Source organism: Peromyscus leucopus, chromosome 5 (assembly GCF_004664715.2).
Source record: "Peromyscus leucopus breed LL Stock chromosome 5, UCI_PerLeu_2.1, whole genome shotgun sequence".
Taxonomy (NCBI): domain Eukaryota; kingdom Metazoa; phylum Chordata; class Mammalia; order Rodentia; family Cricetidae; genus Peromyscus; species Peromyscus leucopus.
Genome location: NC_051067.1, coordinates 85,278,937 through 85,301,491, shown reverse-complemented (window position 1 = coordinate 85,301,491; position 22,555 = coordinate 85,278,937). Strand labels below are relative to the sequence as shown.

The 22,555-nt window shown below is 46.4% G+C and overlaps 1 protein-coding gene and 1 pseudogene across 1 annotated transcript in view; one reads left to right on the top strand and one right to left on the bottom strand.

Annotated features, from left to right (window-relative positions):
- Nucleotides 1-22,352, top strand: part of Amfr (autocrine motility factor receptor) — a 44,418-nt gene extending 22,066 nt beyond the window's left edge. Inside the window, exons 7-14 of the mRNA XM_028871486.2 lie at nt 3,302-3,435; nt 4,304-4,414; nt 6,725-6,915; nt 10,138-10,241; nt 17,554-17,688; nt 18,891-18,974; nt 19,773-19,957; nt 20,877-22,352. Coding sequence (XP_028727319.1) covers nt 3,302-3,435; nt 4,304-4,414; nt 6,725-6,915; nt 10,138-10,241; nt 17,554-17,688; nt 18,891-18,974; nt 19,773-19,957; nt 20,877-21,024 — 1,092 coding nt within the window. The 3' untranslated portion in view covers nt 21,025-22,352. The remainder of the gene's footprint in view (nt 1-3,301; nt 3,436-4,303; nt 4,415-6,724; nt 6,916-10,137; nt 10,242-17,553; nt 17,689-18,890; nt 18,975-19,772; nt 19,958-20,876) is intronic.
- Nucleotides 1,988-2,888, bottom strand: LOC114694519 (annotated as a pseudogene).
- Nucleotides 22,353-22,555: the final 203 nt, after the last annotated feature.

Below are 22,555 nucleotides of genomic sequence, written 5' to 3'. Positions count from 1 at the left end.
TTCCTCTGTTGAGAATTCTCTGTTTAGTTCTAAAGCCCATTTCTCAATTGGACTGTTGGTTGTTTTGATGTCTAATTTCTTGAGTTCCCTATATATTCTGGATATCAGTCCTCTGTCACATGTGGGGTTGGTGAAGATCTTTTCCCATTCTATAGTCTGTCGCTTTGCCTTGTTGACCATATCCTTTGCTCTACAAAAGCTTCCCAGTTTCTAGAGGTCCCATTGATTGATTGTTTGTCTCAGTGTCTGTGCTACTGGTGTTATATTTAGGAAGTGATAAAGCACAGGGACAAATAACCAAATGAATGGAAACACATGAACTATGAACCAAAGGCTGAGGGGCCCCCAACTGGATCAGGCCCTCTGAATAGGTGAGACAGTCGATTGGCTTGATCTGTTTGGGAGGCATCTAGGCAGTGGTACCAGGTCCTGGGCTTGTTGCATGAGTTAGCTGTTTGAAACCTGGGACTTATGCAGGGACGCTTGGCTCAATCTGGGAGGAGGGGACTGGACCTGCCTGGACTGAGTCTATCAGGTCGATCCCAGTCCTCGGGGGAGACCTTGATCTGGAGGCGGTAGGAATGGGGGGTGGGCTAGGGGGAAGGGGAGGGGGGCAGGAAGGGAGAGAACAAGGGAATCTGTGGCTATTATGTAGAACTGAATAGTATTGTAAAATAAATAAAAAAAAAGAAAAAAAAGATACTTAAAAAAAAAACCAACCAAACATTTTATGTACAACTGCAGGAGAAATAATATACAGATAGCTTGAACATAAAAACAGGTTATATTTCAAAAGTCCAGGGTTATTTGAAACTGGAAAATATTTTCTCTGCAGAAAATAGTGAAAATGATAACATTTCCCAATAAGCCCTTTTAAGCCAAATAATAGTTGAATTATACATATAAATATTGATTAGATTCTGGGATACAGAAGAAACCTATCTTCATCTGTTCAGAGAGCTATGTTTTACTTAAGTTGTGTGAGATTCCTATTCATCTTCCCCTTCACGTTGGATTTATGGCATTTTTCTGTAGGCTAATCCATAATCTAAAAAAATTTTAGCCTCCCATCCTGAAAGTACAGCCAGCATATTCTTTCATCAGCTTGATATGGTACAAATTCTTAATAGTGAAATTTTTATTAAAGCTTGCCCAATGATTGGGCAAAACCAAAACTTATTATAAGCCACAGTCATCCTAGGGTCCCCTCTGCTAGGTAGCCTCCCTGGTTCTGTGGGTTGCAGTCTGATTGTCCTTTGCTTTATATCTAGAATCCAGCCTTCTTTTCATTTGGGCATCTTCATCATTTCCATATTTCCTCTTTTATAATCGCATGGGTGCTTGGGCTGGGGATATAGCTCAGCTGGTAGAGGGTTAGCTTAGCATGAATAAACCTGGGTTTGATCCTGGCACTGCATAAACTCAGGGTGGTGATACATGACTATAATCCCAGAATTTAAGAGGAAGAAGCAGGAAGACCAGGAGTTCAAGGTCAACTTTAACTACATAATGAGTTCCAGGAGAGTCTGGGATACAGAAGATTGTTGTATGGTATGTTGTTTGTGTTCTGAAAAATAAAGCTTGCCTAGAGATCAGAGTGCAGAGCTAGCTACTAGTTAACCATAGAGGCCAGTCAGTGGTGGCAACACCTTTAATCCCAACACTTGGGAGGAGGAAGCAGGAAGATTAGGAGTTCAAGGCTACCCTGGGCTACAGGAGATTGAACCAGTCTAAAAGAGAAACAGGTGGGAGGTAGTAGTAGTGGTGGTGGTGGTGGTGGAGGTGGTTCAGGTGGTGTACACCTTTAATCCCAGCACTAGGGAGGTGGAGACAGGAATATAAGGTGGGTGGAGGCAGGAGATCTCCCTCCCCCCCCCCCCAGTTCAGTCAGAGGATCCAGAGAGGTAAGAAGTGAGTATGGCTGTTCTTTTGCTTCTCTGATCTTTCAGCTTTTCCCCAATATCTGACTCCCGTTTTTTGTTGTTGTTTTTACCTTTATCTGCATTTATTTTATGCTGAATTTATTCCCGTGCTATAAGTTTTTGTTTCCTCAGTTTCTTCTGAGATATAGTTTTCTTCTGTGCACTGTCCTCTTCTGGCTTTGGAACAGCTTGTTCTTTTCCAATGAGGATCATCTCGATGTGGCAGGGGAGCTCATGTCCGGGTGCATCTGGTCATGAGCTCCATAAGTTCATCAGTGCATCTTGGGTGCTTCATTCACTGGATGTGTTCAATGACTAGAGAAGCTGCATCTAAACCCTTCAGTTCAGCATCGCTCTCCGCATTTTCAAGCATGCGCAGCAAAAATTCAGCAGTCTTTTTTGGCTACCAACCCTGTGTCCAGCCCCACTGTTTGGCCTGGGCACACCTACCAACTCCACCATTATACTGCCGGAAAGGCACACATTGTTTCTTTAAAGTGATCTTTCAGATATTTAGCTTTTTGGATATGCATACCCTTGATGGCCTGGGCAATTTCAAGGGTGTTTGTAAAGTGAACCCGAAGATTTGAACCTCTTGATTTGCATGATTTTGTAGGGTTTTCTGGGTCCAGAGAGTATCGAACCATCTTCACAGATCACCTCAGGCTGTATACAGGAACCTGACTCCTGGTTTTTATTGAATAAGACTAATTAGGATCATGCATCAGAAGATCTTACTCCATCCTACAGAAATGTGTGTATGCATATGTATGTATAAGTCTACATGGCTGGACATCTTTTTGCATTAAACTTTTAAATTTCTGGTTAATTACTCAGGAAAGGCTGGCAGTGGGATACCTAGACTGAAGAGCCAAGTGTATTGTTTAGGACAATCAAGTAAATACATGGATTTACTTCCTGAAAGATTGTTCCATTTCCCTTTCATTAAAGAGCTTCTGTCATACATGCACCTTTATCACTAGCAAATTCACTTGTGTGTGCATATGTGTTTGCGTGTGTGTTCGAGAGTGCACGTGTAATTAATTTCTGTACATGTATGTGTATGTATGCTCACCTGCATACAGATGTGAGTGTGGATGCATGTGTGGAGGCTTGAAGTTGATGCAAGGTGCGTTCCTCTATTGTTCTCCACCATTATTTTTTAAATAGGTTTTCTTTACTGAATCTGGTGCTCACTCATGAACTAGGTTTCTCAGTGAGTTTCAGAGTCCTGTCTCTGGGGTTACAAATGTGCATGGCCACGCCTGGCTATATGTGGGTGCTGGAGACCCTAAGTTAGCATTTTACCTGCTGAACTATGTCTTTAGCTCCTCACATTTGTTTTTATTGTATATTTTACTTTTCCCGTCTCTCTTTAGTTGTTTGGCAACATCTGGTTATCTATGGCTAGCCTGGTCATCTTTATGCAGCTCCGTTACCTGTTCCATGAGGTACAGCGGCGAATCCGTCGGCACAAGAACTATTTACGTGTGGTAGGAAACATGGAAGCCAGGTAAGACAGTATGGCTCGATGCTGGCCAAGTTTACTCTTTAGTTTTGTGTGTGTAGTGCTGAGACAGGATCTCACTGTAGTCTAGGCTGACCTCCTATTCACTCCTACCAAACACATCTTCTAGGCCAGCTTTAAATTCATAATCACCACTCCCACCTTTCATTTGAGCTCGTTTAAGGATAACAATTTCTGTGTTCCACCAAAACTTGCTTTTGTATACCTGTGACTAGATAGAGAGTTCAGGCTGTCATGTCAGACCGCTTAAGTATGTGTCCCACTTAGCTGTAGGGCGGTCTGGGGCAGTTTACTAACTCCATGTAGTACTCGAGTGACCTTATCTTTTAGAGATGACATAGAACCTTCTTACTGGCATGTGGGGAGGGTTCCAGGAGATACAACGTTCTTATTTTTAGTCACTGTTGTTACTACTGAGTGGAAGCACCTGTACCATCTCTGTTTTGGGAAGGTGTGTCTTGATTACACTTTATGCATGCATGTTTTGGGCATGGCTCACTGAAGGTACTCACTTGCCAGCCTGAGGCTAACTAACCCAAACCAGAAAGTGCAGGAATAGTGGGGGTACCCTTTTTACTTCTCAGGGACAGTTTGGATCTCTGGGGTCTGGTTCCTCTGATACGTCCATAAATGTTCTGAATGTGTCACAGCCAGGTGGCACTGCTGCTGCAGGATCAGTGTTTGTGCTGAAGTTTCTCACTTTTCTAAGGGCTGTGAAGAAAAGTTACTGTCTTTAACTCATCAGTTCTGCTGTGTAATTGTGCCATTGTTGTGGTCAGGTGTGGAGCATGGTGTGCATCATGGGATGTGTGAGAAACGGAGCATTCCTGCTGAGCCTGTCTGTGTTTTACAGGTTTGCAGTTGCAACTCCAGAGGAGCTGGCTGTCAATAACGATGACTGTGCAATCTGCTGGGACTCCATGCAGGCTGCAAGGAAGCTTCCCTGTGGACATCTTTTTCACAAGTAGGAGCTTTGGACAGGGTGTTTGGGAGTGGCCTTCTGTCCCGGGACTCAGGGCTTTTTTTTACATGGATTTGAACATAATCCCAGCAGCAGAGCAAGGATGTTACCTCAGCCTTTTGCCCTCAGACCATTCTTTACCCACATTTGCCATCTTAATTTCTATTTATTAGTTTTCTTCATAATTTTTCTCCATTTAAGTTCTAAAGTAACAAATATGTCTATAATATTTGTTAAGAGTTTTCATCTTCCAGGGAGAGACAAATCTGTTTTTTGCATTTTGCACATGCTCAGAAGCAGCGTGAAAATACTACAGAGAACTGGGTTGAAATGGGACTAGACCAAGGCCACTCAAGTGATCATCTGCAAGGATCACAGGCTAGGCCATTCCATAAACCTCCAAGATTGGAGAAGATCTCATATTTCAGAGATCTCATCAAGGCTATTTAAGCTAAATAATTATGCACATGGAATTTAGAGGTATCTTTTGGCCCCTTGACTCTTGAATTTTTTTTTAATCTTAAGGCTTTCAGTCTTTTCTTTTTTAATATCAGAAAGGCTTTGGAGCTGGAGTAGCCCACTCAATAAATGTGCTGACAGACTGTTTTATATGCTAGGATTAGGTACTGTGTTAGACTGTGAGGGTAAAATGGAGATAACATGAGGTCTTTGAGGAGCTTGTGTCAAATGTAAGTGCTGAACCTGAATTAACCGGCACATTTAGAATGTGCAAGTCTAAAATGAACTGTATGCTTTATAGAAAAGTAAGTGTTGTGTGATATTTTGTGTTCTGACAAACAAACCTTGCTTGGAGATCAGAGTGCAGATCTAGCTTCTAGTTAACCATAGAGGCCAGGCAGTGATGGCACACACCTTTAATTCCAGCATTTGGGAGGAGGAAGCAGGAAGATCAGAAATTCAAGACCACCCTGGGTTAGGTGAAATTGATCCCCTCTAAAAGAGAAACACAGCCAGGTGGTGGTGTTGCACGCCTTTAATCCCAGCACTAGGGAGGTGTCGACAGGAATATAAGGCGGTGGAGACAGGATCTCAGCCCCCCCCCCATTCAGTCTAATATTTCATAGAGATAATATGGTGGCTCCTTTGCTTCTTTGATCTTTAAGATTACTACCCTGGTATTTGACTCCTGGTTTTTATTGATAACACTACTTAGGATCACACTTCAAAACAGGGCTCTGAAGGGTTGGCACTCGCCTTTAATCCCAGCACTCTGGAGGCAGAGGCAGGCAGATCTCTGTGAGTTAGTAGCAAAGGGATAGGATTCAAATTTGGAGGGAGTGACTTTTGGGGAGGAGCAGAAGTGAAGTCTGTGAAGGATGTAAAATGGGAGGTGCAGGGAGCCGCCCAGCAGTGGGGAGTCGGTGTGTTGATGGAACTGGGCAGCAGCCGGTATGTGAACTCATGGAAGAGGAAGGAGTGTTTCTGCTGAGGTAGGAGTAGTCAGCAGGGTCTGGAAGGCCACTGGGTGGGCAGAACATCATTGAAGGTTTTTTTTTTTAATTTATTTATTTTTATTTCACGTTTATTGGTGTTTTGCCATGGGTGTTGGGTCTCAGGAACTGGAGTTACAGACAGTTGTGAGCTGCCATATGGGTGCTGGGAATTGAACCAGGGTCCTCTGGAAGAGCAGTCAATGCTCTTAACCACTGAGCCATCTCTCCAGCCCCCCATTGAAGGGTTTGAAGTGAGGTTGGTGGAGAGAGAGGAGTGGATTAGTACACCTCCAAAGTCGCTGTTTTGAAGACAAGGCGATGGTTATAACCACATTGGTCAGTAGCTAAAGTGGTAAAAAGAAAGATCACTTGAGTAGAGGACTCAAGGATGGAAGACGCCGGCTGATTAGGCCACCTGCATTCTGAAGTAGCTGACTGGAGTTGGGGAGGTGAAGCTGTGTGCAGGGTGAGAGGAGAGGCCGTTACCAGCGGTGTGATGGGTACCTGTATTAGAGGGAGGCGGGGAGAGAGTTATCTATAAATGTTTGTCAGCATTTAGATCTGGCTAGTGGTAAATGGAAGTAAAGTGAAATGAGAAAAACTAGGGCTGGAGAGATGGCTCAGCAGTTAAGAGCATTGGCTGTTCTGCCAGAGGACCTGGGTTCAATTCCCAGCACCCATATGGCAGCTCACAACTCTCTGTAATCCCAGTTCCAGAGAACCCGACACCATTATACTAATGCACATAAAATAAAATTAAATAAATTATTTAAAAAACTAGTAATTCTGGTGAATTCTCACGAGTATGCTCAAGAGCAATGGAATATGTTCATATCTTTTCCTTTGAACTTTTTGACAGCTCCTGCCTTCGTTCTTGGCTAGAACAAGACACATCTTGTCCAACATGCAGAATGTCTCTTAACATTGCTGATGGCAGTCGAGCCAGGGAGGACCAGCAGGGGGAGAACTTGGACGAGAACTTGGTCCCTGTGGCCGCTGCCGAGGGCAGGCCTCGCTTAAACCAGCACAACCACTTCTTCCACTTCGACGGTGAGCTGTCTCCACCTCTGCAGCTCTCTGTCTGGGGGGTGAAAACTGCCCGCTTAGGACTGTGTTATAGAATAGATGTTCTGTTATAAACTTCCCTAATACCAGACAAATGTATCACTTGTAGAAATTCTTCTTATTACATATGTTTATTATACTCGTTTATTCTGTGTGTGTATTTATAACACATGTGTACATATATACTCCATGCGCTGTAGTTAGTGAATGTCGGTTCCATTCTTGTATAATGTGGATCCTGGGGATTAGATTTGGCTTGTCAGGTTTAGCATTGAGTGCTTTTACCTACAGGGTTATCTTGCCCCTTAGTATTACATTTTAACTTCCTTTATTTGGTTATTTTTTTGTTTGTTTTTTGTTTTTTGTTTTTCGAGACAGGGTTTCTCTGTGCAGCTTTGTGCCTTTCCTGGAACTCGCTTTGGAGACCAGGCTGGCCTCGAACTCACAGAGATCCGCCTGCCTCTGCCTCCTGAGTGCTGGGATTAAAGGCGTGCGCCACCACCGCCCGGCCCTTTATTTGGTTTTTAATACAGGTTTTTTTCTCTCTGTATCCCAGACTAGCCTTGAATTTAAGATAGTTCTGCCTCAGCCTCCCTAGAGTTAGGATTACAGGCATGTGCTACCCTGCCTGGCTTATATCTCAGTTCTAAAGTGTTTAGGGTAGTGGGTGGGTAGGTTGAACTGAGGGGTTATTCTGTGCCATTAAGAAGTGGGGTGAGGTGGGGAGGTGGAGGTATTAATATTAAGTTTACCTTCAAGGAGCCCACATAGCCAGTTTAATGGTTAGCTTTTGCTAATAATTGGTTGTGTTGGTGTGGTATATAAGCATGTGATGAAGGCTCCTTGAGTTGGCTTCTCAGAGAGCACCATAGGTGGAATCAGAACTGGAGCCCTGTTCCTTTGTCCATAAAGCATGACTGTTCCTGCAGTTTGTATTCTGAGGTCATGGGCATGGTATTGGGGGAGGTGGGGGACTGATTCTCTTCATTGGATTCATATGCACCCAATGGATATTGAGCCCATAACTTCCAGTGCCACATGCATGAATTCCCACTCTGGAATTTTCTTAGGAGGGGTGCTGTTCAGACTCTGTTTTAAGTCTCTGAGGGTGAAATTTGGTGAGAGTATTGGTGCAGTTCTGAAAGGCCCAAGGGGAGTAGAGGCAAGTGTCTGAAATGCGGTGGAGGAGGGACCTCAAGGGGTTGCTTGATTCTGCTAATTAAGAAGGTGTAGTGGGCCCAGACCTTTAATCCCAGCACTTAGGAGGCAGGGGCAGGTGGATCTCTGTGAGTTCGAGGCCAGCCTGGGCTACAGTGTGAGTTCCAGGACAGCCAGGGCTACACAGAGAAACCCTGTGTCTCATAAAGAGAACTGTACCAGGCACAAGTTTGATCTCTATCAGTGCTCACTTGAACCCAGGGCCTTACACATGCTAGGCCAGCCTTCTACCACTGAGCTGTATTCCCAGCCATTTCCTGCTGTTTTGAAACAGGATCTCATTATGCTTCCCAGGCTGGCTTTTCACTTGTTAATTCTCTTGTCTCAGCCTCCCAAGTAGCTAGAATTACAGGCCTGCACCACCAGACTTGGCTTGCTAGTACAGCTTCTGCAGTGTGTTAGCGGATTTCGGAGACAGAGCCTGGTTCTATAAGCTGTCATTTTATTAATTGCTGTTACTACAAATGTAGTCAAACAAAGTCACTTTGTCCCTTGTGTGTTCTTGAAATAAACAACCATTGTATATTAACTATATTTTTTTGGCAAGACCTCTTGTATCCCATGCTGCTACTTGGTTGTAAAGGACTGAAGCAACCCCTATACATGAAGCTTGATATTGGATTGTTTCATAGCTGGCACATGATGGCTTTGTATTTTGAGCTTCCCTTTCCTAAAATAACAGAAACAGCACCATCATGATTATATTACCCACAAACCTAGTATTATAGAATCTTTGGAATTTTTAATCTGAAGACTAAGGTAACCCCTCCCCTGTCCCCAGGCCATTGTCTCACTGTGTAGCTCTTGCTGGCTTGGGACTGACTCACTGTGTAGACCAGGCTGACCTCAAATTTACAACATCCTTCTGTCTCTGTATTCCAAGTGCTAGGATTAAAGATGTGTACCAGGGACTGGAGAGATGGCTCTCCAGAGTGGTTAAGAGCACTGCCTGTTCTCCCAGAGGACTTGGGTTTGGTTCCTAGCACCTATATGGTTACCTATATGGTTTACCACCATCTGTTAACTCCAGTCTCAGGGGATCAAACACTCTTTTTGGCCTCTGCAGTCACTGCATATCCACAGCATACAGACATACATGGAGGCGAAACACTCATATACCTATTAAAAACAAAGGCATGCACCACAATGTCCAGACCAAGGTCAAATCTTTAATCGTATTATGTAGCTGGAGTTTTCTCCAGTCCTGCCTGGGCCCACAGCCACTCAGACCCAAATAAACACACAGACGCTTATATTAATTAAAACTGTTTGACCTAATGGCTCAGGCTTCTTGCTAGCTAGATCTTACACTTAAATTAACCCATAATTCTTATTTATGTTTAGCCACGTGGCTTGGTACCTTTTCCCAGTTCTGCCTTCACATCTTGTTTCCTCTGTGTCTGGCTGGCGACTCCTCACTCAGACTTCCTGTTCCCAGAATTCTCCTCTCTCTTTGTCCTGCCTATACTTCCTGCCTGGCTACTGGCCAATCAGCACTTTATGTATTAACCAATCAGATCAACACATTCACAGCATACAGAGCAATATCCACAGCAATATTAAGCAGAAAATACTTCATAAAGGTAATTGTGTAAGTGAGTCCCCCACGTTAGATGTAATCTGTGCTGGCTGTAAGGGGGAGTGAAACTCAGCTGTACCAGGTACAGAGTCCTAGGACCCTTTAGGGCTTTTGCTGAGAGAATGGATTAAGGTGGAATAGCTGTTTGGCTTCACATCCTGCCATATCATTAACCTGTGGGATCTTGGATGTGTTACCTAACTTATCAGTGCCTCAGGGACCAAAGGTCAAGGCTGAGGCCTAGAGTCCTATCTCTAGAGGGGTGGGAGGCACAGGTCGGTTCGAGTGAGGACAAAATAAAGTAACCTGGGTACAGCACTTGGCAGAAAGGCCTGGTATGAAGGACTGCATAGATGGCACTGGGGCAGGGAGCAGGCACTAATTCTGTGTTGGATTCTGACTTGTTGTAGGGTCCCGGATTGCAAGCTGGCTGCCAAGTTTTTCAGTTGAAGTGATGCACACTACCAACATTCTTGGCATCACACAGGCAAGCAACTCCCAGCTAAATGCCATGGTAAGAACCGATAACCGCTTAAGATGAGAAGTCGTGAGGGCATGAAGAGTTTAGTGTATATGACCCTGCTGGTTTCTCTCTTTCCTAGTAGAACAGCAGAGTTTTTCAGGGACCACTTCCCTTTCTTTCCTTTTCTTTCTCCCTCTTCTGACTCCCCTTCCTCTCTTTACAGGAAGTTGAGTCCAGGGCCTTCCCTTTGCTGTGCATGCAGGCCATCACTGAGCTTTACACTTGTGTGTCTTTCAAGAACGGTGGTTTCTGGTTGGGGAGGCAGCTTACAGACACAATAAGCTAATGTGTTGGTGACGACTAGTGAGTGCTTAGGCAGCTGAAACTAGTCTGAAAACTTGCTGTCATTTACTTGTGTGGCAGATAATCTAACCTTTATGTGTGCTACTAGATTTATGTAACTGTGACCTAAGCCTACATTGAAACTACTTGATTTAAGCAAGAAATTGAGAAGGAATTATTGACAGAAGTGAATGATATAAAAATTGTGTAAGAACTGTCAAGTATACTTTTTGTCCCTCTGCCTGGGGGGCGGGGGAGGGGGAGAGAGAGAGAGAGAGAGAGAGAGAGAGAGAGAGAGAGAGAGAGAGAGAGAGAGAGAGAAAGAGAAAGAAGAGGAGACAGGAGAGAGGAGAGAGGAGACAGGAGAGAGGAGAGAGAGAGAGAGGAGGCGGGGGAGAGAACCTTGTAACTTAGAGGCATTGCTGTTGGCTCAAGGAGATTGTCCAAATCCTTTTTTTTTTTTTTTTTTTCTGAAGCTGTGTGTTTGTTTGTTTGAGATAAGGTCTCCTGTCTGGTGTGGAACTCACCACACAACAGTCCTGCCTTTGCCTACTGAATTTGGACCCAAAGGCATGTGCCACCATACCTGGCCAGCCTAATTTCTCCATTGAAGAAATTTGTGCTGAAAGTCTGTCCCCGTGACTAGACTGGACTCAGCTTAGCCATTGTAATGCCAGCAGGGTAGCCAGGAGTCTTCTCAAGAAGGGTAGTTTTTTTGTAAGCTGAGAGACTGGCAGGATGGCTATTGATCTGCAGGAACTGCATAGTGCACCCCGCTGCAGAGGCGTTGGGTGAGGACGTCCTGGGAACTCGGAGCTTACCTTGTTGGAGCAGAGTGAGGTTCATAGCAGACTTAAAGACAGAATAGAGAATCTTACACACCTTTCTGCTACATGTGAGTTTGGATGGATATGTAGTCAGGTAAAGCCACTATTATAGTACCATCTGGAGCATTTTTCATTGCCTTAAAAAAGCTGTGTGCTCTGCCTCACCCATCTTCATAGCTTTGTTTTTCTGGAATGTTAGACAGTTGAATTTGACCTACTAATTCCTCCATGCCTTATCATGGGTCAGTAGCTCATTTTTTTGAAGAGTGAATTATATACCTTTATCTGGATGTATAATACTTCATTAGCTCTTGTACTTTTTTTGAAATAAGATTTTTTGTTGTTGTTTTTTTGTTTTTCGAGACAGGGTTTCTCTGTGTAGCTTTGCGCCTTTCCTGGAGCTCACTTGGTAGCCCAGGCTGGCCTCGAACTCACAGAGATCTGCCTGGTTCTGCCTCCCGAGTGCTGGGATTAAAGGTGTGCGCCACCAATGCCCGGCCAGAAATAAGATTTATTTTATTTTTAGTCTTGTGTATATGTGTGTGTGTAGAGGGGTTATTATCCATGGAGGCCAGAGGTATCAGATTTCCGGGAGCTGGACTGACGTGGATGCTAGGAATTGAACTTGGGTCCTTTTGGAAAAGTAATGCATGTTCCTAACCACTGAGCTATCTCTCCAGCCCTGTCTTGATTTCTTTATCATGTAGTCGTGAAGTCCTGTGGCATAAGTCCTCTGGTCTTCCTTTTCTTCTTCAGTGGTGTGTTGGCTATCCTGGGTTTGGGTTTTCCCACATAACCTTTAGAATCACTTTGTCCATGTCTGTATAGTAGCTGGGGTCTGGGCTGAGACTACATTCACTCTAGAAATCAAGTTAGGAGAGCTGACAGACATCTGCCTCTGAGAGAGCTGCCTCTGCTGGGACTGAAAGTGTGGACCACCATGCTTGGCTACCTTATTTTATTGTTTGTCAAAGGGAGTTCTTTTCTGTTCTCTCTCTCCCTCCCTCCCTCTCTTCATTTTTCCTTCCTTTCTTTTGAGACAAGGTTTTTCTATTTAGAAAAAAGGAAAAAAAGAAAGAGAAAAGAATCTCGTTGTCGTGGATGCTGTAGTGTGGCCTGTTGAGTCCATCTTTACTTGGAAATGTTCACTGCCAGTCGTTGGTCTGGCAGACACCTGGCTTCCGCTGTCCCCCCTGTAAAGGGCTCTCCCTGGGGCTCCTCCCAGCTGTCCTGTTGTTGTTCTGTTTCATGGAGATCCTGCTGTTTTGGATCCACAGATTTGTCCTCATCATGCTCCAGCAGTTCATAGATGAGGCAGATGTTGAGGTAGGCCAACCCACAGCCCTGGTTCTGGGCCAGGGTGGTAGCTGGGTTGGTCAGCTCGCCAGCTTTCCCTCATCGCTGCCCTGGCAAGCTTTTCAGCATTGCCTCAGGCTAGCTCACCCAGTGTAGCCTGTGGCAAGGAGCTGGGCCACTTCTGCTCTTAGGCCCTCAGATCTGGCTCACCACACTCACACCACTAGGGTCAGCTCTACTGTTTTGCCCGGGCGAGGTGCAGGGCCCGCTCTCCCCCATTGCTCTAGGGGGCATAAGAGAGGGGGTGTTGTGTATGTGTGTGTGTGTGGGGGGGGGGGGCTCAGCTCTGCTGCTCTCAGGCCCTCAGGGCTGGCTCACATGCATCCCTGACAAACAGGGTCAGCTCTAGTGTGCTGGGGTGGGGGTGGGGCGCAGGGCTAAAGTTCTCTCATTTGTTGCCAGTGGATAAGGAAGGGAGAGCATCTTTCTGTCACCCATGCCACCATATGGCCTCCGAGGGAGTCGGTCAGCTTACCTCTGTCTCTAGTGTGCTGGCCAGGTGAGGTGCATGCCCGTGGTGAGGGGTTGGGCCATCTTTCTTGAATGTGTGTGTGTGTGGGGGGGGCAGCTATCCCCTGAGGGGCAGGGCCAACTCTACAATGAGGGGTAGGGCCAGTTCTCCCAGGGCCAGTGAAGGGCAGGGCTGGCTCAGTACAGCATGGTTCCTATGACCCCTGTGCTAACATGGGCCATGGCTTCATCACGGACCCCAGCTGTAGCAGCACCACGGATCCAGACATGGCCCTCCTAAGCAGCTTGGGCCCTGTGGCACCATGGCCCCAGTGGCAGCACAGGCCACCCAGATCAGTATGGCCCTGGCGGCAGCATGGCCTTCAGACACCAAATGGACTCAGGTGGCTGACCTGGTCATCTGCACAACCCTCGGTGGTAGCAGGAACCATGGACATCACCCCAGACCCTGGCTGCTGCAGGGCCATGGACCCAGACATGGCCCTAGACTTGGATGCCTCCATGGCTCCAGGTGGCAGCACAGGCCACCCAGGTCAACACAGCCTCACATGCCTGGCTTCTTGTGTGGTTGTCAGGGTCTGAATTCTGACCCTCATGCTTGTGCAGCTCTTAGCACCAAGTCATCCTCCAGCTCCTCCTCAGGTCTGAGGAGGACGCGCAGTTCTAGGTGCTTTTTCGTTTGTTTGTTTCTTGGATTTTGTTTTGTTTTGTTTGTTTTGTTTTGTTTGTTTTGCTTTTGTTGTTGGCTTTTCCCTCAACCACTTCACTGTTCTCTTGCTTGTCTAGTGTCTGAAGAGAAGTGGATGCAGTTCTCGTCTTTGCTTCTCTGCAGGGAAGTTCTTTTCCCCTTTGCCTTCTTACAAGGATTTTGGTTTTTTTCCCTTTGATTTTCTGTAGCTTGAAAATGGTTTGCCTGGATAGTTTTTATTTATTTTACTGTTTTGCTTATTTTGGGGCAAGTTTCCGACTTAGTGTTCCGGGAGCTCCTGGGCTGACTTGGTAGCTGACGTTAGTTTGGGGGAAGTTGTCCTTTGTTGTTTGAGTACTTCCTTCTCCCCTTGCTTCTTTCCTCTGAGTGTTCGTCCTGCATGTGTTCACCTTTGTACTTGCCTCAGTCTTCAGACATTCTGCTGTCATTTCCAGTCTTGAGTCTCTGTCTTTGGGGTTCAGAGTCGTGCAGTGCCCTCAAGACCAGGGTTCTTACCGCAGCTGGGACAGGCCTGCATCTCTGATCTAGCGGGCCGGCTGGCTAGCTTTGCCGTGGCTCTTCTGCAGGACTTGTAGCTGTTCTGCTGCACCTTGTTCGTCTGGTTTTTCACGCCGTCTAGTTAGCATAGACACCGAGGGCTCTAATGGGTGAAGGAGTCAGTGTAAACTTGAACCCATTCAACTCCCAGTCTGGACACCCCTGTCATGTCTTTTCAGATTGTGCAGTCTTTGAGTTATATTTTTCCCATCGTGCTCTGTGCTAATGTGGAAATTGAACTTGATGAAAGTGTCTAGGGATTAGGTCTTAGCTGGTGAGTCAGAGGCCTGGGATATGGTTTCAAATGCTTCTCAGCCTCCTGTCCACTCTTAGGAGAGGCAGAGTGACTGGAGAGCCCTGGAGTTAGAATTAGGGAGGTAGAGCCAGGTGGAGTTGGGTGTCCCCCCCCCCAGGTCATCTGGACTCTCACAGCCTAACCCAGCAGAGTAGGCTCTGGTTAACAGAGTTTTTCTGGAGCAGACCTTGTTAAGAAAGAGGTGCTCTGGTTGGTGAGTTTCTCCCTTCCTTGCTGGAAGCAGGAAGAGATGTTTCTTAGCTATTTCCTGCAGGACCCAGGCGGAGTTCCTGGGGGTTAATCCTGGGTATTACTTATGTGTGAGGGCTCCTTCTTCTCTCCCCCATGCCTCTGTTCCCCTCTTTTCTTCTCCCTCCATCTCTGCATGCTGAGGGCCTTGTGCCTGCGAGGCAAGTCTCCTGCTAACACACTACACCCCTGGCCCTTGCTTCCCTGCTTTTGGAGGTAGGGTCTCTTAATCCAGGTTGGCTTGAATTAATGATCCTCCTGCCTCAGCTTCCTTAGAATTGGCATTAGAGAGCACAGCCACGGCTATTTTCAGTGAAGAATGTGTGACTAGGAGTGATCTTTGGATAAGTAGAGGTTGAGGGCACAAAACCTGTAGAAATACCGACTGAAAGGGTAACATCATCCTTCAGGTGGAGGGGGGGGTTGGAGGGGAGCAGGGAAGAGGAGGGCTTCACTGGTGGAAGGAGAGCCGCAGACAAGGTGCTTGGGTGAAAACGAAAAGATTGGCACACAGTAGGCAGATGTTAGAAGCAATTTGAATGTGTACCAAGATGTGCAGGGAGAGGAAGTGTAACGTGCGTGGGGTCGGGGAGTGTTCTGCCTTCCACAAAACAGTGGCGCTCTCTGAGATCATCACCATGGTCGGTATGGGCGCTCTGGAGTGGATGGCCTAGTGTGGCCACTGGGGGGCGGGGAGGGGGGGGGCTACAAGCCAGGGTTTGTGAGCCTCCTGAGATGGAGTTGGCTTAAAAACTTAAGTGGGCCCTATCTGTTCTTTAGCTCTTTGAATGGTCTGAAAGTGGCTATTTTTAGCACAACTAACTTACTGGAACTACACATTTTTAATTAAAATCCAATATTTAACTGATTGGATTTTCTGGTAGAAAGTGTTAGTCTAATAAAATAAATCCAGCTTTGTTTCTTCTTTCTCTTTTTAATTGGGGGTGGAGAGCCAGGTGAGAAGAGAATAATTTAATCTGCTTGTAGAGACTCTTCCCACTTGGCTTTGGTTTTGTTAGGGTGAATATTCCACTCCACAAACAGTAAGGGGTCTGCAATGATGTGGAGTCTTGGGGCCCTCTGGGCACTGAACATCTGCCATTGTCTACCCTGAGTGACTCAGCAAAGCTTTGGACAGTTTGACCTGTTCTTTCACGTCTGTGTGTTGAGACACCCTCCTTCCTGAGTGCAGTTTGTGGTGCTTTTCCTTTGTCCTGTTACCCCCAGTACTGTATTGTACCCAAAGCAATGATCTTTCCTGCCTCCTTCCCTTTCGCTTTTCTCCTCTCTCCCTTTTCTCTCTCCTTTGTTTTTTTTCCTTTCTCTCTTCCTAAATTAGGGAGATTTTTCTACAATTGAAACCTAGAATGTAAACATTTCTTTCTTTCTTTTTTTTTTCAAGACAGGGTTTCTCTGCGTAGCTTTGCGCCTTTCCTGGAACTCACTTGGTAGCCCAGGCTGGCCTCGAACTCACAGAGATCCGCCTGTCTCTGCCTTCTGAGTGCTGGGATTAAAGGCGTGCGCCACCACTGCCCGGCTCTGAATGTAAACATTTCTAAAACACACACACACACACACACACACACACACACACACACACACAAGTTCTAGGGTACTTGGGTTGAAGTCTGGGACATTGTTTGGGCTTTCGTCTGCCCTTCCTATACACATGCCTAAAATTCCAAGTGCACTCTGAGATGGATCTAGAGGATAGTTTGAAAATCACAGTTCTAAGGCAGTACTAGGTATTTTCATGATCCTACTATGTACCTAGGTTGGTCTTGAACTTGTAGACCCTCCTGCCTCTGCCTCTGGATGCTAGGGTTATAGTGGAATGTCACCATGCCTGGCTACTTTTAAAAAGTTAAAAAAAAATCTTAGAATTTCATATGTGAGTACTCTATTTAAAAATTTACATTCTTTAATTGAATTTTTCTAAGTTACAGTATAATTTACATACAGTAAAAATGTGCTCTGGTTAATTTAAATTTAGCTTTCAGAGCTGTGTAGGCCTTACTTAATCAAGATTCAGAGCTGATCTAGTCGTCTTTTCCTGCTTCCAAGGCCCTTTTGGAGTCACCCACCCAGGGCCTCTTCCAAGTACTCCCCTGAGCAGCACCCCCAGCCTTGTGCATTGATTTTCTTTTCCTCTACTTAGTCATGTTTCCTTCACCTTGCATAATGGACATGAATACTATGCAAGCTATATCTGAACGTTGAACTTTAAAATAATCCCTTGTACATACAATACATGTAGGTAAATACTGGCATACATAAAATAAGTAAATCTTTTAAATGATTCCTTTAAAGCCAGAAGATTCTATTTGAGCCTGTCGTGGGATCCCACTAGATTTCTCTCTGCCCTTTATTTTGAAATTGATGCCGTTCCAGAGGTCTGGTACCTTGGAACAATGAAGAGACAGTGGTGTGCAGGTAATCTGCTGAGCCAAAGTGGCTTGCCTTGACCTGTGTTTTCAAGGTATGACGTCACCCTCTGTGTCCAGGACCTGCCACACACACTGACCTTGGCATGCTGCCGAGAGTGACCTTTGCTGTGGGTTCTTTGTATTCCTCCAGGCTCATCAAATTCAAGAGATGTTCCCCCAGGTCCCATACCACCTTGTGCTCCAGGACCTCCAGATGACACGCTCCGTGGAAATAACAACAGACAACATCTTAGAAGGACGGATTCAAGTTCCTTTTCCCACACAGGTAGAATTAGGGCTTTATATAGGACAAATGTATTTTGTTTTTCCAAAAATTTAATTTTAATACCTAGATGTTACTTACGATTTGAGGAAGGGTTTCTGTAAACTTCGTTTTATAAACTTTGTTTTGTTCAAATCCTGCATGAGAACAGACCCACTAAAGATAAGCACAGATAACAGGAGTAATTTTTGTACAGAAACGTGCCCAGATCACCCTGCCCTTGCTGCAGGTCTGTAAGGGAATACCATTGGCTCCTGTCAGAGGTTGACATCTGTTTCCCTTAAGAGCAAAGAATGAGTATTTAGGCTCGGCTTGTTCCATAGTTTGTTACAACTAAAGCAGCCACTGCAGTGAGTGTCTGATGAGCGAGACTGTGGTCCAGGAAAGCATGGCTGTAGAAATAGATGGGAGGGTGAACATGGCCCTTGGGCTGTGGTTTATGGATCCCTGGACTGGGAAGTAAGACTGATGTGCATTGTATTGCAGGTGTCTATTAGGTGTAGTTTAGACTTTGGACTTAGTAAACAGGTCAGAGTTCCTGCTCCTCACTGACTTCTTTGATGGGCACAAGAAATAGTGAGGGACGAACACTGAGACTTGGTATAAGGCCAGATAAGCATCTACCAAAAGTCACTCTGTACAGTCGGTGCAGATGTGTAGAAATCTATCAGTCAAATTTAAGAAGATGAAGCTCTTTGGAAGAGTGCGGCATTTGGAGTCGGCTGGGCTGAGGTGCTATCCATGGTCCCTCAGGCCTCAGCTGGCTGGCTGGCTGTTAGCTGCCTTTGGAGGTGGCAGAGCTGCCTCGTGTGGCCGATAGAGTTGTCAGTTAAATTCATAAACCAGCCGGTGGGTCTGGAGGTGCAAGACCTGAAGGGAATATGTGGGCAGGATCCAGAGGAGACTAACCTGGAGACTGACCGTGAACCCGCACCCTAGCGCGTGAGGAGAGCTGATGAGAACACCGGAACAGTGCTCACTTGGCACAGTTGACGTTGGTCGTTGTTGTGCGGTTGCTAGGATTGACGGACGCTGAATGTGGAGCAGTTTGCTAACCACTCAAACATGCCACTCTTATGCGGGCCTCTGAGTCCTGGGTCTCACCTCTCAAGTTGTGAGCTGTGTTGAGAACCGTTGCCCCTCTGTGCCCTGGTTTTTCCTGTGCCTGGTCCTTCATTCTGCCTGCCTGCTGTGTTTGCTTCCAGCGGTCAGAGAGCCTGCGGCCTGCACTCAACAGCCCGGTGGAAAGGCCCAGCGCTGATCCAGAGGAGGGAGAAGCTTCTGTCCAGGTGAGGTCAGCTCCCTAGGAGCTCGAGACTGTGCCGTGGCCCTGGGCCTTAGTTACCATCACCTTGCTGTTGGCAGCAACCGCTTAAGGGAGGAACTGTTCACTTTGGCTGACAGGTGGCGAGGGTGGGGTGGACTAGTTGAATTCATGGTGACAGAATTTCGTGATGAAGGACATTCTTATCACCATCGGCTAGGAAGCAGCGAGCAAGGCAGAAATAGGCTGGATATCATCTACGGATTTACCTGCTGGGCCCCACTGTTAGAGTTAACATTTTCATAGCCACGCCTGGGACTGGAGCAGGCCATGGTAGTGCGTTCCTCTAATCTCAGCTCTCAGGATCCTGAGACTGGAGGAGCATGAGTTTGAAGCCAGCCTGTGTGAGACCCTGTCTCAGAAAACAGAGTTCTGAGGATATGTGTGTGTGTGTGTGTATGTGTGTGTGTGTGTGTGTGTGTATCTACACACACATAAATCTATCTATCTATCTATCTATCTATCTATCTATCTATCTATCTATCTATCTATTAGTGTAATGAAAGCAAGGAATTTTTAGGAACTTTGCCATGCACAGGAAATGCCAAGTCCTTGGCTAACAGTTCATTAAAATGCCAGTCTGATAGATGGCTATGACCATAACTTGACCAGATTAATTACACTTGCATAATTATGTGTAACCTTTGCCCTCTGTTTAGACCCAGAGTCAGTGTCAGTCCTGCAGAGGTGAACGGTGGGGCCACAGGACCCCATTATTTATCGGGAGGGAAAGACCTGTGCTAACAGCTGCCTCTCTGTCCAGACGGAGCGTGTACCACTGGACCTCAGTCCTCGCCTGGAAGAGACCCTGGACTTCAGTGAGGTAGAAGTGGAGCCCAGTGAGGTGGAAGACTTTGAGGCCCGGGGGAGCCGCTTCTCCAAGTCTGCTGATGAGAGACAGCGCATGTTAGTCCAGCGCAAGGATGACCTCCTGCAGCAGGCTCGGAGGTGAGTGGGCTCTCCAGTCCTGTCAGCAAACGGAGGTGACAGGGAGGGATGGCAGCTTGGCGCCACCTGTTGTCAGCCCTGGCCATGAGTTCTCTCTCTGCCCTGTGGTTAATCCACATGCCAGGACCTGGGGTCTGCCTTTAAGACTCCTTGAGCACTCTGCCTCGAGTGGGCCAGCAGTGTGAAGAGAGCACCTGCGTTCCATGAGTTCCCCCATAGCTGGTGGCAGCTGGGGCACAGAGTGTTCCTTTGGGTTGGTAGAACCCTGTTTCAGTTCTTGAGGACAAGACCAGTGTTATTCATTGAGGTGGGTTTTGTGCCTCGCACAGAGTTGTCGCTATAAGTTCCCATGCTGTGTCTGTGGGAAGGGAGTAGGCCGAGGAGAGTCTTCTCCCCGGGAATTAGGGTCATCCATTGAAGTCTATGCTCTGCCCTTCCGCCCTGTTCCCCATACCCTTCTTAGCCCGTCTTTCCTTCTTTCTTCCTTTTCTTTCTCTCTTTCTTTCTTTCTTTCTTTCTTTCTTTCTTTCTTTTTTTCTTTCTTTCTTTCTCTTTCTTTCATCCTTCCTTCCTTCCTTCTTCCTTCCTTTCTCCCTCTCTCCTTCCCTCCCTCCCTCTCTCTCTCTTCCTTCCTTCCTTCCTTCCTTCCTTCCTTCCTTCCTTCCTTCCTTCCTCCCCCCCTCTCTTTTTCTCTCGTCCTCTCCTTTTACGGCTTTGGGTTGAACACAAGGCCTCACACATGCTGAGCAAGTGCCCTGCTACTGGGCTGCACTGACCCCAGCCCACAGGCAAGAGTGTTTTTAGATGACCTTGAGTGACAGCTTTGTAAAGGTACCCGTGGAGAAGGGAAACTGAAAACAGCAGCCTGCGTATCTTCCCATTTCTCATCTTTCTCTTGTGCCTTCCTCATTTCTTACAGGCGGTTCTTGAACAAAAGTTCTGAAGATGACATGGCCTCAGAGAGACTCCTCCCCTCTGAAGGCACGTCCTCTGACCCCGTGACCCTGCGCCGGAGGATGCTGGCAGCTGCTGCTGAGCGAAGACTTCAGAGGCAGCAGACGACCTAGTGCTTCCTCATCTTCCTCAGCCTCCTGCCCGCCCGCCCTCCCGCCCTCCCGGAAGAGGCCTGTCCCAGTTTTGCCTGCCGTGTGGAGACCCGCGACTGCATTGCCGCTGCATAAAGCATGTGGTCTTACTAGTGTGTGGACAGCTGACGAATTTAATCCTTTGTAATACTTTCTATGTGGCATTTCTCTTCCCCTTAGAAACTGCACATTTTAACTCTAGGCGTGACCTCTTCTGGTGTTGACTGGACTTGTTGGGAGGGGGGCAAGCAGGGGAAGTGGCCACTTGGGCACTCAACTGCCTGCGCAGGTCGTTTCAGTTTCTGCTTTGGTGTAAGCCATGGCAGATGTTAGTGTCTTTAGCGCCACAGCTGGAAGGAAGCGTGGGTCCTGGGGAGGGTGCATCCCAGCAGCCAGGAGGTGCACAGCAGGAGTCTGACTACACCATGACAAGCTACCCTGTTGTCAAATGCTGTGCCTAGGGAGGAAGCATCCACAGTGTTCCAGAGGCCAGTCCCACAGGCACCTGGACCTCTAGACCAGCAGGGCATCATGTAGAAAGAACTACTTTAGTACCTGGAGCAGGAAGAGAAAGCTCAGGGCTGCAGAATGAGGAGACCCTTCTCTGCTCTTAATATTCAGGACCGACCTGAGCCCCGATCCACAGCTGGCTTCACTTCCGTTCACTCTGGTGCTCCTGCATCACACAAGCGTGCCCCATGGCCTCCTCCTTTTCCTTCCCACTCTGCTTACTCTAGGCATGGGAAGGGATGAGCAGCAAGCTTTGCTTATGGTTTTACTTCCTTGGTCAGCCCAGTTAGGCTATGCTAAACATGTGGGTTTGATCCTTGGATAGGTATGGGCCTATGTTTTAGAGGACGTTGCTGAAGAAATACCTTCTGTATCTTTCTCCCCTGGAGCCCTTCATTCCCTGCTTTTGTTTCTGTGGGTCTCATTAAACAGACAGGGAAGACACTGAATAATCCACATGCCTCAAGCAGACTTGGTCCTGGATTTTCTCCAATTCTCCGTGTATTTAAGGATTTGAAACACGCAATCATAGGTTACATAGTTTTATGTCCCACTGGATTTTTTTTTTAATGTTTCAAAACATAGTTTTATGGTAGTCCTTTTGGGAAGAATCCAGTATTATCTAAAATTATTGGCAAAGTTAAATGTATTTTACATACCGGAAAGTTTTTAGAATGTTGACAAGTAATTGAAGAAAGGGTAATAGGTGAATAGGCGAAGATAATTTATTTCAATAAATCTTCCAAAAGCCTTACCTTGAACTGCTGTTAGTTAAATTCCTGTGGTTTTTTTTTTTTTTAATTTGTTTTGCTGAGAGCATAGCGATTTGTTTTTATTGTAAAGCAACAATAATAAAATGCAACCTCTTGTAGTGTGGTGTGTGTGGTTGGAAGCTCAGGCAGCGGCAGTCTTCCAAGGGCCGCTGGAATCCTGTTCTGCTTCTGTGTCTGCTGTTTGGGTTGGGATGTTTTCTCATCCTTTGGAACTGGAGGGTGGGAGTGAG